This window comes from Falco naumanni, chromosome 2 (assembly GCF_017639655.2).
Source record: "Falco naumanni isolate bFalNau1 chromosome 2, bFalNau1.pat, whole genome shotgun sequence".
NCBI classification, from domain to species: domain Eukaryota; kingdom Metazoa; phylum Chordata; class Aves; order Falconiformes; family Falconidae; genus Falco; species Falco naumanni.
The window spans coordinates 56894797-56908888 of NC_054055.1; the positions used below are offsets into that span (position 1 = coordinate 56894797).

Consider the following 14092-nt stretch of genomic DNA (forward strand, 5'->3'; position numbering starts at 1 on the left):
CAGTATCACAAGATGACAAGTTAAATACTAAGTAATGATCTATATGTAACTACAGATACAGAAGAACTATCTAGATGGAATGACTCTACTTTGATTACTTCTGTATTTTTCCTCCTTGCCATTTGAAGTCACATGGAAATTACAGTATTTCGAGACTTATAAACAAACATCTCCCCATATTTCCCTATATAAATTCCAGTAAATGCATATACCTATCCAGAACATGCATATACCAGGTAAGAATATTTTCTATAAGAAAACAAATTTTATTTCCTCAATTAGTTTCATTTACCTTAAAGTGCTTCAATACTATACATGTGTTAGGAAATATTCTCTAATTATTTTCCTTTGGTTTTCATGTATTCTTTTCAATAGTCATCTTTACAATTACTTGACAGAAATTCTCAATGCTGACATCCAGCAAAGCAATTCAAATTATGTTCTTTCAATATAACTGCTGTTACAGCTATGATGTGACAGACAACACATCTGAGAAGACAGAGTGTAAGATTTAAAAGTGCTGGATCTGGACCTATCGAAAAAGCTTACCATGCATCACTGGTAGACTTGGTTTAGATTCTTCAAGAGGCTCTACAGTAGTGCTCACTAAAGTAGCATAAAAGTAAAAAATAAGTATATGTATTATACTAAACAGTAACAGACATACAGATTCTTAAATGTAGCAATATTTAATCATATTTATAAATAATGTAATTTTTTGCTTTAATGGCAAAAAAATTTAAACAAATCATTTACAAAGTAAAAAATGGTCCTTCACAACATAAAAGTACATCTCTACGTATATTTAAGATTTTTAATACTTCTAGAATCAGGAAAAGAAACTAGTAACTACAACATCACTGAACTGGAATGTGATCACCTCTGGTCACATCTGTATGCTGGTTTTGTGTCTCAGGGAAGAAGCCTTGGCCCAAAGCTACTTAGTTAGGTCTACCCTGACCATGGCTTGCATTCCCTTGCATTTCCCAAAGAGGATCTGCTGCATTTGCACTTCACATCATTTAAAGAGCACAGCCTTGGAGTGAATTATCACTTCAATTCTATGTTATTCAGATCAGCTTGGGGCCTAGGATCAAATTTGCTTGTGTGCCATGGTCTTACATTTGTCTGTGCTTCAGTGTGGCTGAACATGACCAGCTCCAGTCAAAAAGTCATGCAGCCATACCATTACTTTGCACTCCCCAAACTAACCTGCTCTCCCCTGTTAAGATTCAGTTCAAGCCAAAGTCTTGCTAAGAGCAAGATGGTTTCCAAAGTGGGATTAGAATAAATTCAGCTGTCATGATCTACTGCAATAAATTTATTTCAAGTCACTGCAACTGCAGCATCAACTATATGGGTGTTTGTGGTGCAAGACTACATCCTAAAACCCTATTATCAAGTTTAGCTATTTGTAATGGACTTCAGATGTTAAAGCACTGCACAAACAAAAACATTGGAGTACTTAAAATTCTTTGAACATTTGTGTCGTAACTGACAAACTAATAAATTTTGTCTACTCTTTCAGTATTTTCCCTTTTGTGAGTTCTGCAGTCTAAGGACAGTCACTCATGAAAAAACAATTCAAATTACACTTCATAAAGCAAAGCTAAAAGTTGTTTACATAATACAAAATAGAGTTGCTGTATTTCACAACTCTTCACTATTCAAGCAATCAACTTTTCCCATTAGAAGCCCGTACAGCTGCAAAACATGAACTTTGCAAACCATGGCATGGAAACAGGTAGGTACCCTGTGAAACACAAATACATTACCAATGCTGATTTGATTTCAATATTTAGTTAGCAAAGTTGATGTCTGTATTTTTCAATGAACCATAACATTTGTTTTGGCCAAGCTGCTGAAATCAGAAACAAAACCTGCTTTTTCTTACAGTTTGTACTTACCATCATGTGGTTTAATGCTTGCAACTGATCTTGTGGACAATTCCTTTATCTAAAAGGGAAAAAACATAGGTGAATAGTTAAAAATGTAAATGATCAATATCTAGAAATGAACATTTAGTACAAAATACCTGGCTTCAGTACTATTCCATAAGAGAAATTATTGTTTATGATTTGGGGAGAAAAATACTACTTTTGCGGAACTCTGCTCTACTGCTACTGCCTAATGTGTATTCCATTTATGCTTAGTCAATGCTGAAGCTTTACTTCTGTTTGTTGTCTTACATGAACTTACGCTTTGTACAACCTGTTATTGCAAGCTATAAAGCGAAACAAGAGCAGGCCTATGAGCCACTTCAGCACTTACAGTTTCAATACTTTCTGCTACAGCAATTCATGTTCAATTTTGCAAGTTTAGCTTCACTCCAGGGAAACACTTTACACATTGATTTTAAATGTATGAACAGTTCTCCTGTCTGCTCTACAGTTTTGTGTATTTGACGCCAAAGACATGCACTGAACAAAACTGAGATGGTAGAGGAAAGAAGCTGGCTATGATCTGATCTGAAGAAAACAGGAGACTTGTGAATCATCCTGTACCATTAAAACAGTGTTCTACACTCCCGTTCCCCAAACAGAAGCTAAATCCAAACCATACAGACACACAGTCAATGTCAGCTGGAGCTAGCACAAGATACTGGACCCTGGTCCTCTTTCATTTATCAGTTTTGTTACAGACAGTAGTGCCTCAATTCACTGCCCATCCAGTTCAGATTCTACAAAAGTGTTAGCTATTTCTCAAGCCCTTCCAGTTTCCACAGACTGAGAACATAGATCTTCACAACTATACTTCACAAACACCAGACTCAGATCCCTCCAAATCCACTTCATGTCTGTCACCATACTGTTCTGTTTTAAAAGGTGACCTTACTGTAAGAAATCTGTCTAGGATTAAGTCCTCTATTGCTCTAGCTATTGAATTTATTAAGGTGGAGATGTAAAAACTATTATTTGTCTTTCCAGTTCTTTAAGCACTTAAGTAAAGGTTTAACATTAATCTCACGAAAAATGTGTAAAATCAGGTGTTGGTTTGTAAAGAATGCATTCTGTAAAAGAGCAATAGGTTCTAAGGACAATGTAATCACGCCGTAGTGTAAACTGCAGACCACCCAGATCTTCACCCACCCTTCACCTCAAAAAAATCTATAGTTATTTTTGAACAGAAGCATATTTTAAAGAAAAAACAATTAAATTCCAAACAAACAATTTCACAGAAGCATACGCTATACCCCTAGGATCATGGAGTCCAAGTCCCTGCTCCTTGCAGGACTACCTAAAAGTAAACCATACGACTAAGAGTGTCACCCAGATGCTCCTTGAACTCTTGACAGGCTCGGTGCCATGACCTGGGGAGGCTGTTCCAGAGACCGACCACCCTCTCGATGAAGAATCTTTTCCTAAGATCCCATGTGAACAGCTTCATTCCATTTCATTGACACAGCTTCATTCCATTTCCTGTCATTGGACACCAGAGGGAGGAGATCAGCACCTCCCCTTCCAGTGCCCCCCTTGAGGAAGCTGTGACTTCGATGAGGTCAGCTCAGCCTTCTCTTCTCCAAGCTGAACAAGCCAAGTGATCTCAGCTGCTCCTCCTAAGCCTTGTCGCCCGCCTCTGGACACACTCTAATGTTTGATGGCCATCTTGTACCGAGGCACACAGTACTTGGGGTGGAGCCACACCAGTGCAGTGCAGATCAACCCCCTCGGCAGGCTAGCTATGCTGTGCCTGATGCATCCCAGGACACAGCTGGCCCTTCTGGCTGCCAGGGCACACTGCTGGCTCACTCAACTTATTTGCTTTTTAAATTTTTAATGACATTAAGCCAAACGCCCACACCTCTTCCCACCAGGCTACGCTCTAACCTCTTGTCCCCCAGTTTGTACATGTAAACAGGATTACCTCATGCCAAGTGGAGAATTGGGCATTTATTCTTGTTAAATTTCGTATGGTAATAATTTAATTAATTTTCACAATACTAAATACGATACTTTATTTTTAGTGTGAAAGTCATGTATTACTTTCATCATATACACTACGTCTCATTATGATTATTTTGTGGCATGTTAAATCCCGTTCACCATCAGAAATTTTTCATCTGTAGACATTTTTGGTGACTGTGACCTAGTAATACTTTAACTCTGTGTTGAACTTATTAAAAACATTTGGTTTTTTAAGCCTTTCCTTCTAATTGTGTTTTAATTCATGGTTTATATTCCTGTATCTCTTCTCCAGGTCTGTAATTTATCAACACAGTTTTTAAAGTGTAACCAAAATACTACAAATTGGGAATATTCAACATGCAACCATAGATGTATCACAGACCAATTGCTAGTAAAATGTTTCTGTGTCCTATGCTCTCTGAAACATAGTGTTTCACAAAACAGACCTGCTTCTTCTGAGTAATTATCAGATCATTCTGCTCCTGAAGCCTCTGCCCCAATTCTTCTATCCTCCTCTTGTAAAATGTATTATTTTTATTCAGGTCTTCTCTCACTGATGATTTAAGCTTATCAATCTGTGACAGTAGCTAGAAAGCAAGAAGAAAAGTAACTTCACATTAACAGTATATAAAACATTTTAATACTCTAAGTTTAAACAAGCAAGTGTCATGCTTAAATCACTTTTTATTTACACCACGAAGACTACCTAAATCTCAATACAAAGAAAGGGACATACAAACACATTCCTGAGATTGCCTACAAATAAAAGCATACAACTCTATAAAAATGTTTTGGTTATAAATAGCGCCAAATAATGATATTTTAAGGAGATGAGGTATGAATTTGCATGATGAACCTAATATGTTAGTTAGCTCTGAATGTAGAAGAAAGGGAACAATATTTTAGGAGCATTATCCCAAAAGTAATACTTACATTACTCCTCCCTTATTCTATTCTTGCATTGTATGTGCGTGTATCATTAACTACATCCTTTTGGGGGAATGTTCCATGGTTCCTCCCCACTGCTTTCTTGCCAGAGGAGGAGAAGCATTGGTCAGACCACTATGATCTGCTCAGTTCTTACATGGTCACGCAGATGAAAGGAAAATGAAAGGAAAAGAAGCAAGAGAAACAAAGCAGGAAAGAGATTAAAAAGAAATGCAGACACGAAAAAAAAATCTGAGGAATAAAGCTTTGTATAGTAAAATATATAAACTGATGCAAAATAAAATGCCATGGTGTTTTTTTCCTGGAAAAGCTGAACAGATTCTGCATTAGAAAGCTACAACAGAAAAAGCAGCAGAGAACTGACAGAAAAGAGATAAAAAGATTGAGACATATGCCATAGGTCCATGGTAACAGAAGGTACAAGGTAGATGAAAACTACATGTTGGTAAAGTTATATCTCAACTATCCAGCATATCCAAGTAATACAGAAAACACTGCATAATACAGTGCTCACAGAATTAGTTGTAAACTCTCAAAAGAAAGATGCAGTTTCAGGTGTCTGTCAGATTCTTAAATGACAAATTCTGTTTCAACCTTGGCCTTAACTGAAACATCAAGATCCTAGCATAACAGAAATACAGAGACAATAAATACATCTAAGAGGAAACACTCTTATAAACTCTTGATATCTAGGCTTTCTAATCCAACAGATGTATTATAGCACATCAAGAACTACTGAAAGGGTACGAACACAAGGAAAAAAATGTCTCCTTTTAGTTTAAGTGGTTTGCTGTGCCTCTTACCAGGGACTTTTCTGTCTCATGGTCATGATGAAGGGCTTGTATTCTAGATGTCCACTTACTTTCCTGCATAGAAGAAAGCAATACTAATTCCTGTTAACAACACATTAACATTTAGTTTGATATATGCAGCTTTATTTCTTGTTAATAACACATTAGCATTTAGTTAAATATACACAGCTTTATTTTCTAAAAAAGCATAAACACTGAAAAGATTATTGATGATATGAAACATGTGTAACCCCATACTTAAGACCTAGAACAGTTATTAGCAAGTTTCATACATCCAAGTATGGTTTTCTTACCAATCACTCTAGAAGCTATATTTTTGTTCCTTGATTTGTATATATAGTGACTGTGAGTTAGAAATACACAAGTATTTTGATACATCTCCGTGTATTAACAATAACAGTAGTAAGAGCAGGTTTTTTTCCCCCAAAATAATGTCATTTCAAGCACTCATTAACAATTTATTTTGTGTAATGATGATAAAAAAACCAGTACTAATATATGAGTTTGAGAGTGAACTGAATTTTCTTTGATGAAATAAAAAAAACATAAAGTAAGACTAAATTTTCCACATCTTTGAGCAGATGTGACCAAACTTCTAGGTGATACCAGCAGTATGCAAAGATCTTCACACCCCAAGAACCACAAAATATATAATGCGTGTCTCAAAGTGTAAAAACAAAACCCACAAAAAACAAAACAAAAAAGAGAGAGAGGAGAGTAAAAAGGTTTGCAGGTATTTCCAAAGGCCTCACAACTCATTTTTTTTAGAGGAACAACCTAGACATGCAAGCGAGTCTCAGAGCAATGCAAGGACCTTGGCCTCAGTGGTCCTTCCTAGCTCAATCTTTCCTGCAGGTGGGACTTCGGATTGTCCAACAGATTTGAACTAGCACAAGCATCTGTGCTGGTCAGATGACACAGTCCTAGTACAGAAGTTGCATCTGACAAGCTCAAGTGCTTCATATGGCTCAAAAGCCACAGGCTGACAAATCCTGTCAGAAAGTTCATTAACTTTTTTTTCATTTTGGAAAATAGAAAATTCCAATTTTTCCATAAGTGGCCTCAGAGATCAGCAGACATAAATGGTTTATCAGAGCCTTCTGCAACTGAACTGCAACAGTATCTGGTAAAGCTAGATATCAATAAATAAATAACAATTAATTGACTTCTAAAGAATAAGGGAAATAATTCCTTGATTTCTGTTATAAAGATTGTACTAAATACTAGTAAATCTTTAAAAACAGCTATTTTAGGCATTGAGAGGGATGAGAATTTTACTTATGGATTTAAAATCCTACTCAGAGATGTACAAAAATAAAAAGAAGACCAATAGTCTATCAAAAGCAATACATTAAGTTACAATGTTACCTGTTTTTCAAGAAGCTTAAGCACACTGTGATAATCCTGAGAACTCTGAGGCTTCTCTTCTGTAAATTCTTGGCTGTCTTTCAGCGTCCCTAGATTGGATTTTTGTTGCATATTGGACTTTTGTAATTCTAACAATTGCTAAAAGGATGAGCGGAGGGAAATTAAGAACATGTATAGAGATTTTGTTAACTGTCATTTAATACAAAATGTACTGTAAACATAACTATCCAGAGATTGCATCAGATACATTTGAAGTATTTCACATTTCTCATGAGTTCAGCATTTATCAAATTTCATGTAATTAATATATACATGTAGCAAAAATATGTCTTGCAAATGTGCACAGGACCTAGCAGCTACAAAATATAAGCTGCTCTGGTAATGCTGTGCATACTTGTTTTCTGACCCACCTATACTTTTACAATTCTCTTTCTAGTGAAAACTCTGAAAAGCATTTCCAAAGCACATATTGAAAACACATGCAGTTCTACTGTCAGGACTATAATGCAGAGGTTAGTCCCCTCCGTGCCAGTTATGAGAATATAAATACAAGGATACCCAATAGTCAGCAATAACAGTATCTACTAATCTATAAACAGGCATTCAAATGTTGAGAAGTAAGGAGAAAAAAAAAAAAGACAGTTACTGAATGCATAATTCATTCATCCAAGACTATGCTATTAAAAAAGAACTGAAATTATGTTAATAAAGTACCAGTATAAAAAGATACAATTATGGCTAGCATTCAACCATTATTTTTTGAGTTTTGTAAGACAACCTCTAAGATAACTACATCACATTTCAAATACGTGAAGTTCACTGCCATATATTGTAAGGGATTCATGCTTTAAAATGTTGGAAAATATAAATCACTTACATTTTCTAATGTTGAATTTCTTGAAGATAACTCCTTAAGTTCTTTCATAAACATCTCTTTCACTTTCTCTATTTTATCGGCTAATTTCTCTTTTTCATCCTCTTTCCATTTATGAAATGATTGTAGAATTTCTTCTTCTTTTGATTTTTGCTGTTCGCATTCCTGAAATTATTTTTAAAACTTTGTTATTTTTCCCCACATGCAATACTACTTCTAGTACCCAAACTATGTGTGGGAAGCTGTCACTTTCAATGGAAAATACCATGACATCAAAAAACATAAACCCCAGCAGTTTCTGAAGAACTGTGAGTAGCAAACTATACATTTTGTTAGCAAAACAAGTACACCTCAAGAAGTTTTGGTCATTCATCATTTTTCATTGACTAACACATGAATGACCTTATTTGGTCATATCAAAGATCCATCTAGTTCAGCATCCTGTTTCTCACAGAGGCCATAAGCACATAGGTGAGAAAGGGTAATATCAGGGCAAGCAAACATGCGTGTTCTCCTTCGTAATCTCCAAGCTGCCAACTGTTTTCAGCTCAGAGGACCTCCTCAGCCTGATATAGTTTGGCAAACTTAGTAACCTTCCATACATTTATCCTCATATACTTTTGCAGTCATCCCTTGTGGCTGCATCAGCTTTTAACAACTGCAACATCTTTTGCCAGCGAGCTCCACAAGCTGCAGGAAGAGCGAAGTACTTTTTTTCTCATCTGAATCTGGCTCCTGCTAGGTTCATTTGATAGATGCTAAGTCCTGAACTGAAAAAAGAGTGAATCATTGATACCTATTCACTCTATGTAAACTCATGACTTCGCAGACATCATTATCTCACCCTCCATCTCCACCAAGCTGTTGTCTTTTTCAGACTGACAATTCTTAGCATGCTCAGTCATTCTAAAAAATGACTGATCACCTCTGTAGCCCATCTTCATAACTTTAATAATTCTATCACATCCTTTTTGAGATGAAGGGACCAGACCTACACACAGTATTTAGGCTGTGGCTTGCTTAGTGATTTTTCAGAATAATTTGTAATACTTGGTTTTCTTTGCTGGCTGCTACTAACCAGTGTCTACACTTCCCTGGAAGTATGTATCACAACCTTAAGATCTCACCCTTCTTCAGTAATAACACTCAGCTCAGAACGCGTCATTTTGTAGATGAATTTACAATTATCTTTTTTACCCGATTTTATGTTAAAATTCCTTTTACCATTCCATTACCTAGTCAGTCATTTTTGTGTAGTCCTCAACTTGTTGAAAGTCCTGCATTTCACTGCCCAGAATACACACACTTTTTAGGCAACCCCTACCTCTTTCCACCACAGCATTCACTCTGAATTTGTTCTCCAACTATAACAAACAATCATTGCACATTTACAAAGAATGGGATCTTCCGTATCATTTCACCTCAAAGGAGTAGAAGGAACCAAGAATGTGAAGCATGACAGTTTTTATCCACGTTCCCTACAGCAGTGGTTCTCCTAAGAAAAAGCACAGGTGAAAGATCTTCCACTCTTTCAGTCAAAAGATACCAATACATAACAATACCTGAATTGACAGTGGATGTCAGTCATGGCAGACAAACTGCAACCAGTCATGCTTCACATTTCTATCTTCCTTGATATCCCAGAAAAACACAGAAGCTTTGAAAGCTTCTTGTTGTGTAACACTGCAGGCTGTAGCTTCAGGACATTTCAGGCAGTCCCCTTGTAGTTAGGAGTCTCAGCTTAGACAAGTGACTTCAAAATAGGCCCCTAAGGCACAAAAAGTCTACACTGCACTGTTATGACTGCTCCAAGTTCCATCTCATAAGAAAAATAATGCTTAAAGGGCAGGAGAAATATGTTATAGATGTACTCCCAAAAATGAGGCACAGATGAATGAGTACAATACCTAGCACATGTTCACGTAGGGCCAAAGCCCGTTATTCTGCCAGTGCTTGCACTCTTAAGTGAAACTCTACGCACACTCTTCATTTGGTCATGCATTACTTTTGAAAATGGAAAAAAAACCAGGAAATTGAATGGTCCTGAGAAAAGGGGAACAAGAGGACTGAGGAAAGGAAAGTCTGAAGCTGTGCTCAGGGAAAGAAACACTGTGTCTTACAGAAGATCAGTCTTTCCTCTGAAAACAAGGAAGAAAATTAATGATAGCCATGTTTTATTTATTCCCTTTAAATTCAAAATGTAGTATTTCTTCCAAAAGGTAATGGTTGGTTTTGTTTGAAGGTCCTCCAACTCCACTAGGAAAGCCATTTATAAGTTCTGAATATTGGAGGAAGGAAGGTTGTCACACGTTATGTTAACAAGCACAAAACGCTGCTTTTCAATGTGATACACAGCAAACTGCAACTGCAATATAAAGATCAGTGTTTAATTCAATCATGTGAACTATCTTGTCCCTTATGCCAAAAATGTGCTCCTCAAATTGAAGCGCAAAGACCCTCTCCTGTTAAAAAAAATTCCATCCCTATTTCTATAATTATCTGATTGTATTTACTTAAACAGAAATGAAAACTGTGAGATTATCTGAAATTACCGAGCTTTAAAAAAAATAGTAAATTAAACAGCATACTTACAAGATTCAGTATCATCCTAAACAAAGCCTTCCATGTGATTACAAACAGATGATTACTGCTTTTAAAGTATTCTGCTCTAAGGTCTTTTTATTCACATAGAAACAGTTAAGACTACTTTCTGCTTTTGCTCTCTGGTCAGCCCAAACCCTAAGCACCTAAAGACCAACATGCAAGATCTAGACTGTTTTGGTTTTTCTCAGTCTCTCTTCCTTGAACTGCTTTACTCCTGTTAGACAGTAAAGTCCTCCACAGGAAAGAATAAATCCTACTCAGTTTATAAAGCCACATGTAAAATCACAGTCATATGTAAGAAACAATCATCACAAAATATCATTATGTCAAAAATAGCTTGTATTTCACCACAGTGACACAATTTTATCTGCTTCAATAACAGACCACATCTTATGGACTGGCAAGTGCTAACAAAGTGTCATCTCAAGCATTCTTTTCAATTATGTCTAAAACAAAAGTAAGGAGAAAGTGGATGTTCAGTATTATGGGAGGCAAGGGAGCGCTATGCTCTAATGCCCAAGCACCATCGCTGATGGACAGGCAAGCTGTAGATGCGTTTTTGTCCTGTTCCAGTTACAAAAGAGGGAACACATTCCAAAGTACTAATTCTTTTGAGACGTTCACATTACTTAGTACATATTACCTTAGAAAACCTGGCCATATTAGCCTGTTGTTCAGCCTCTAACTGGGACTTTGTCAGCTGCAACTGTTCCTTCAATTTATCAATCTCATCCTGCAATTTGTCCGTCTTTGCTTGCCTCTTCTGTTCTGTTTGAAACAAACACAGACAGAAAAAATGTTTGTTGTAATTTCTGGAAATATGATAGTTACTGCAAATGCATTTCTATAGTGTTTCAGTAACATCTTCATGAAGTGTGACTCTCTTAGACCACTTCCCCTCACACTACAATGATTCTCTAAAGATACTTTTAAATACGTATGTTCTCTGGACTGCTAACTTATCCCCAAAGACTGAAAAATACCAGTATTACTGACATGTGAAATAGTTTATGAAATATTTACGACAAAAAGTATTCTATAATCTAATTTCAAATGAATCTAAGCAGCACAGGCTCAAAAAAGGATGTATGAAGGACAAAGTGAAACTCCATTATGCAATTCTGTTAGGTTTAATTTATTCTACATAACTTTTGTAAGGAGTCCATTTGGAATACAACTCATTATTTACCTGGAATGAGTCAGGGGAATGTCACTGTAAAAAAACCCATGTTAAAATATGCAAAAATTCTAACAAACTTTAACGTTGAAACATTTTATCAATTTACGAAGGATTTACCAGCCCATCACCTGGGAATCTGAGCACAATGCAGAATATTATTTCAGAAATAACTGCATGGAGTATTTCCCTCATACAGCCATTTCAGACTAATTCTTTGCATGATTAGTTTAGCTGTTTCTGCAGCATCTTCCACTATGATTTTAATCAACTGTAAAGTGCACAGGAGCTTCTTTCTTATTCCAAAATATGAATGCTTCCTCAGACCCCTCTCACTGTTCCTGCTGTTTATTTGCCTGACAAGCTACAGTTCAGACTTTGCTGGATTCTTCCCACTCTTTCTCCTCCCAAATGCTCTTTTTACTTGACTCATTTCTAATCACTGCCATTTGTCAATACTTGTTAGTCTTTACCAATAAATCACAAGCATGCAGCCTAACAGGAAGGAGAGACTTTAGAGATGGGTGAAACAAATTTTGAGAGCCTTGTTTTTCAAACTAAACATTTTTCAATGAAGAGAGACAAAAGTATGTAAATTAGTGGTATAGCAAGATCATGATAGATACATGAAGTCAAGAGTAATCTTGACAGTTTATTTTTCTTACTATATTTTACAGTCAATTTAGTTCAGGAAAGCCTAATTCTATTCAAACTGATTTCAGGTGAGCTGGATTATTTCTGTACTGATAATTCATACATACCCACAAAATGAATTTTCCTTAGCTCAACTTGTTCATTTAACCCACACCTTCCTAACATGCATGCCTAAAGAGAAACTGTGCTCAGAACTCTGCTACTGACTAAAGTACTCAGCGGGATCACTAGTTTGAAAAGGTACTGTAAATATGGCATACAATTTTTTGTCAATTATCTTCCAGAGACTGAAATATAGGGTGCCCAATACATTTTGTCAGTCAGTGTTCCTTGCATTCACACAAATTGGTATCTGCCACTTAAAAATGGAACATGAAAATCATTCTTCCCAGTTGCACAAAACCATGGACTGCACATTCTCACTATATTTACACTTTTCTAAACTGTTTACCTTAATATTTTTTATAACATTAAAGTACATACCCATCTGAGATTCTTCTGGATGACGCCTTTGCATGTGACTTTGTAAAAAGGAATAGTTCATAAAAGCCTTTTCACAAAACTGACACTACAAAAACCAGATAAAAATATTTTAGTTATTATTAGTAACATCTGTTTGGTAAGTATAGCTGTTACGGTTTTTAACAGGTTACATCTTATCCATACCTCAAAAGAAGGTAACTTTAATAAATTCCATCTCACAAGAATAATGACTAAAATTTTCATGATACCAGATTTCTGCAAAGTTATTAATATATTTGTGTTATGTAATGTCTTTCAGTGATGGTCACGGGCAAGAATCTCACTGTGCTAGGCAGTGTACAAACTCTGAACAAAAGACTCCAGCCAAGCAAGTTCAAATTCAGATATAAACCACAGATTAGAGATGAATATAGGTAGGTAGAGAACTATAAGGGAAAAGTAAGACAACACTATTCAGCAAAATACACACTGACTCCAGCCAACTAGTAGGTCAGGTATTAAGATTCTTGTATCACAGGAAAGGACAGCACCACACAGCTAGGAAAAAACAATAAATGTCAGTTGTAAGATGACAGTATTAGAAAGACCATAGATATGTAAAAAGCACAGACATTTCAACCAGAATAAGGTAACAGTACACAATTTTGCAAGAAGTACATACACACATTAGTATGCTACCCAGCATCCTTCCGAAGCGTAAAGCCATTTCAATTACCATACTTATTATTTTTGATTTTCAATTTTAAATCATATTTTCAGGCAATTTTTTCATGTTCAAAGTACATTCCATTAATGTTCAGAATAGTAAAAAGAGATGGGTAGTACAAGGACAGAAGCTACACCTACAACATACTGGTATGATTATGAATCAGAACCCCTAATCGCTTTAGGCAGGGCTGCTCTTCACCTCTCTCTCATACTTTTTTTCCCCATAAATATATTTTAACAAACCACAAATACTCAGCTGAGTCCTCTTCCCTTATCAGTGTGATATGACTGTAAGAGATTGACTTAACAGATTCAAGATCTTCTCACCGTAATCAAATTCCCAGACTTCATCTAATATTTAAAATACTGCCACTGAGAGTCAGGTATCCTATTAAATACATCTTTGAGCAAACACTAAAGCCATTAATTATTGAGATGAATTTTGTTGTACAAACAAGGTGCTAACATAAAACCAAAGTAGAGATATAGTATGGCAGCAAAGCATTACTGCCAACCAAGAGGGAGCTTACAGTGCAACAGATTGCACATGATTTATAGA

The 14092-nt window shown here is 36.1% G+C and overlaps 1 protein-coding gene across 1 annotated transcript in view; it reads right to left on the reverse strand.

Annotated features, from left to right (window-relative positions):
* DZIP1 (DAZ interacting zinc finger protein 1) overlaps window positions 1-14092 on the reverse strand; it is a 40230-nt gene that overhangs the window by 19132 nt on the left and 7006 nt on the right. The window contains exons 4-11 of the mRNA XM_040584393.1: window positions 12826-12910; window positions 11155-11279; window positions 7911-8072; window positions 7034-7171; window positions 5657-5719; window positions 4352-4492; window positions 1908-1956; window positions 550-606 (exon numbers count right to left, since the gene is read on the reverse strand). Of these exons, the coding sequence (XP_040440327.1) occupies window positions 550-606; window positions 1908-1956; window positions 4352-4492; window positions 5657-5719; window positions 7034-7171; window positions 7911-8072; window positions 11155-11279; window positions 12826-12910 (820 nt within the window). The remainder of the gene's footprint in view (window positions 1-549; window positions 607-1907; window positions 1957-4351; window positions 4493-5656; window positions 5720-7033; window positions 7172-7910; window positions 8073-11154; window positions 11280-12825; window positions 12911-14092) is intronic.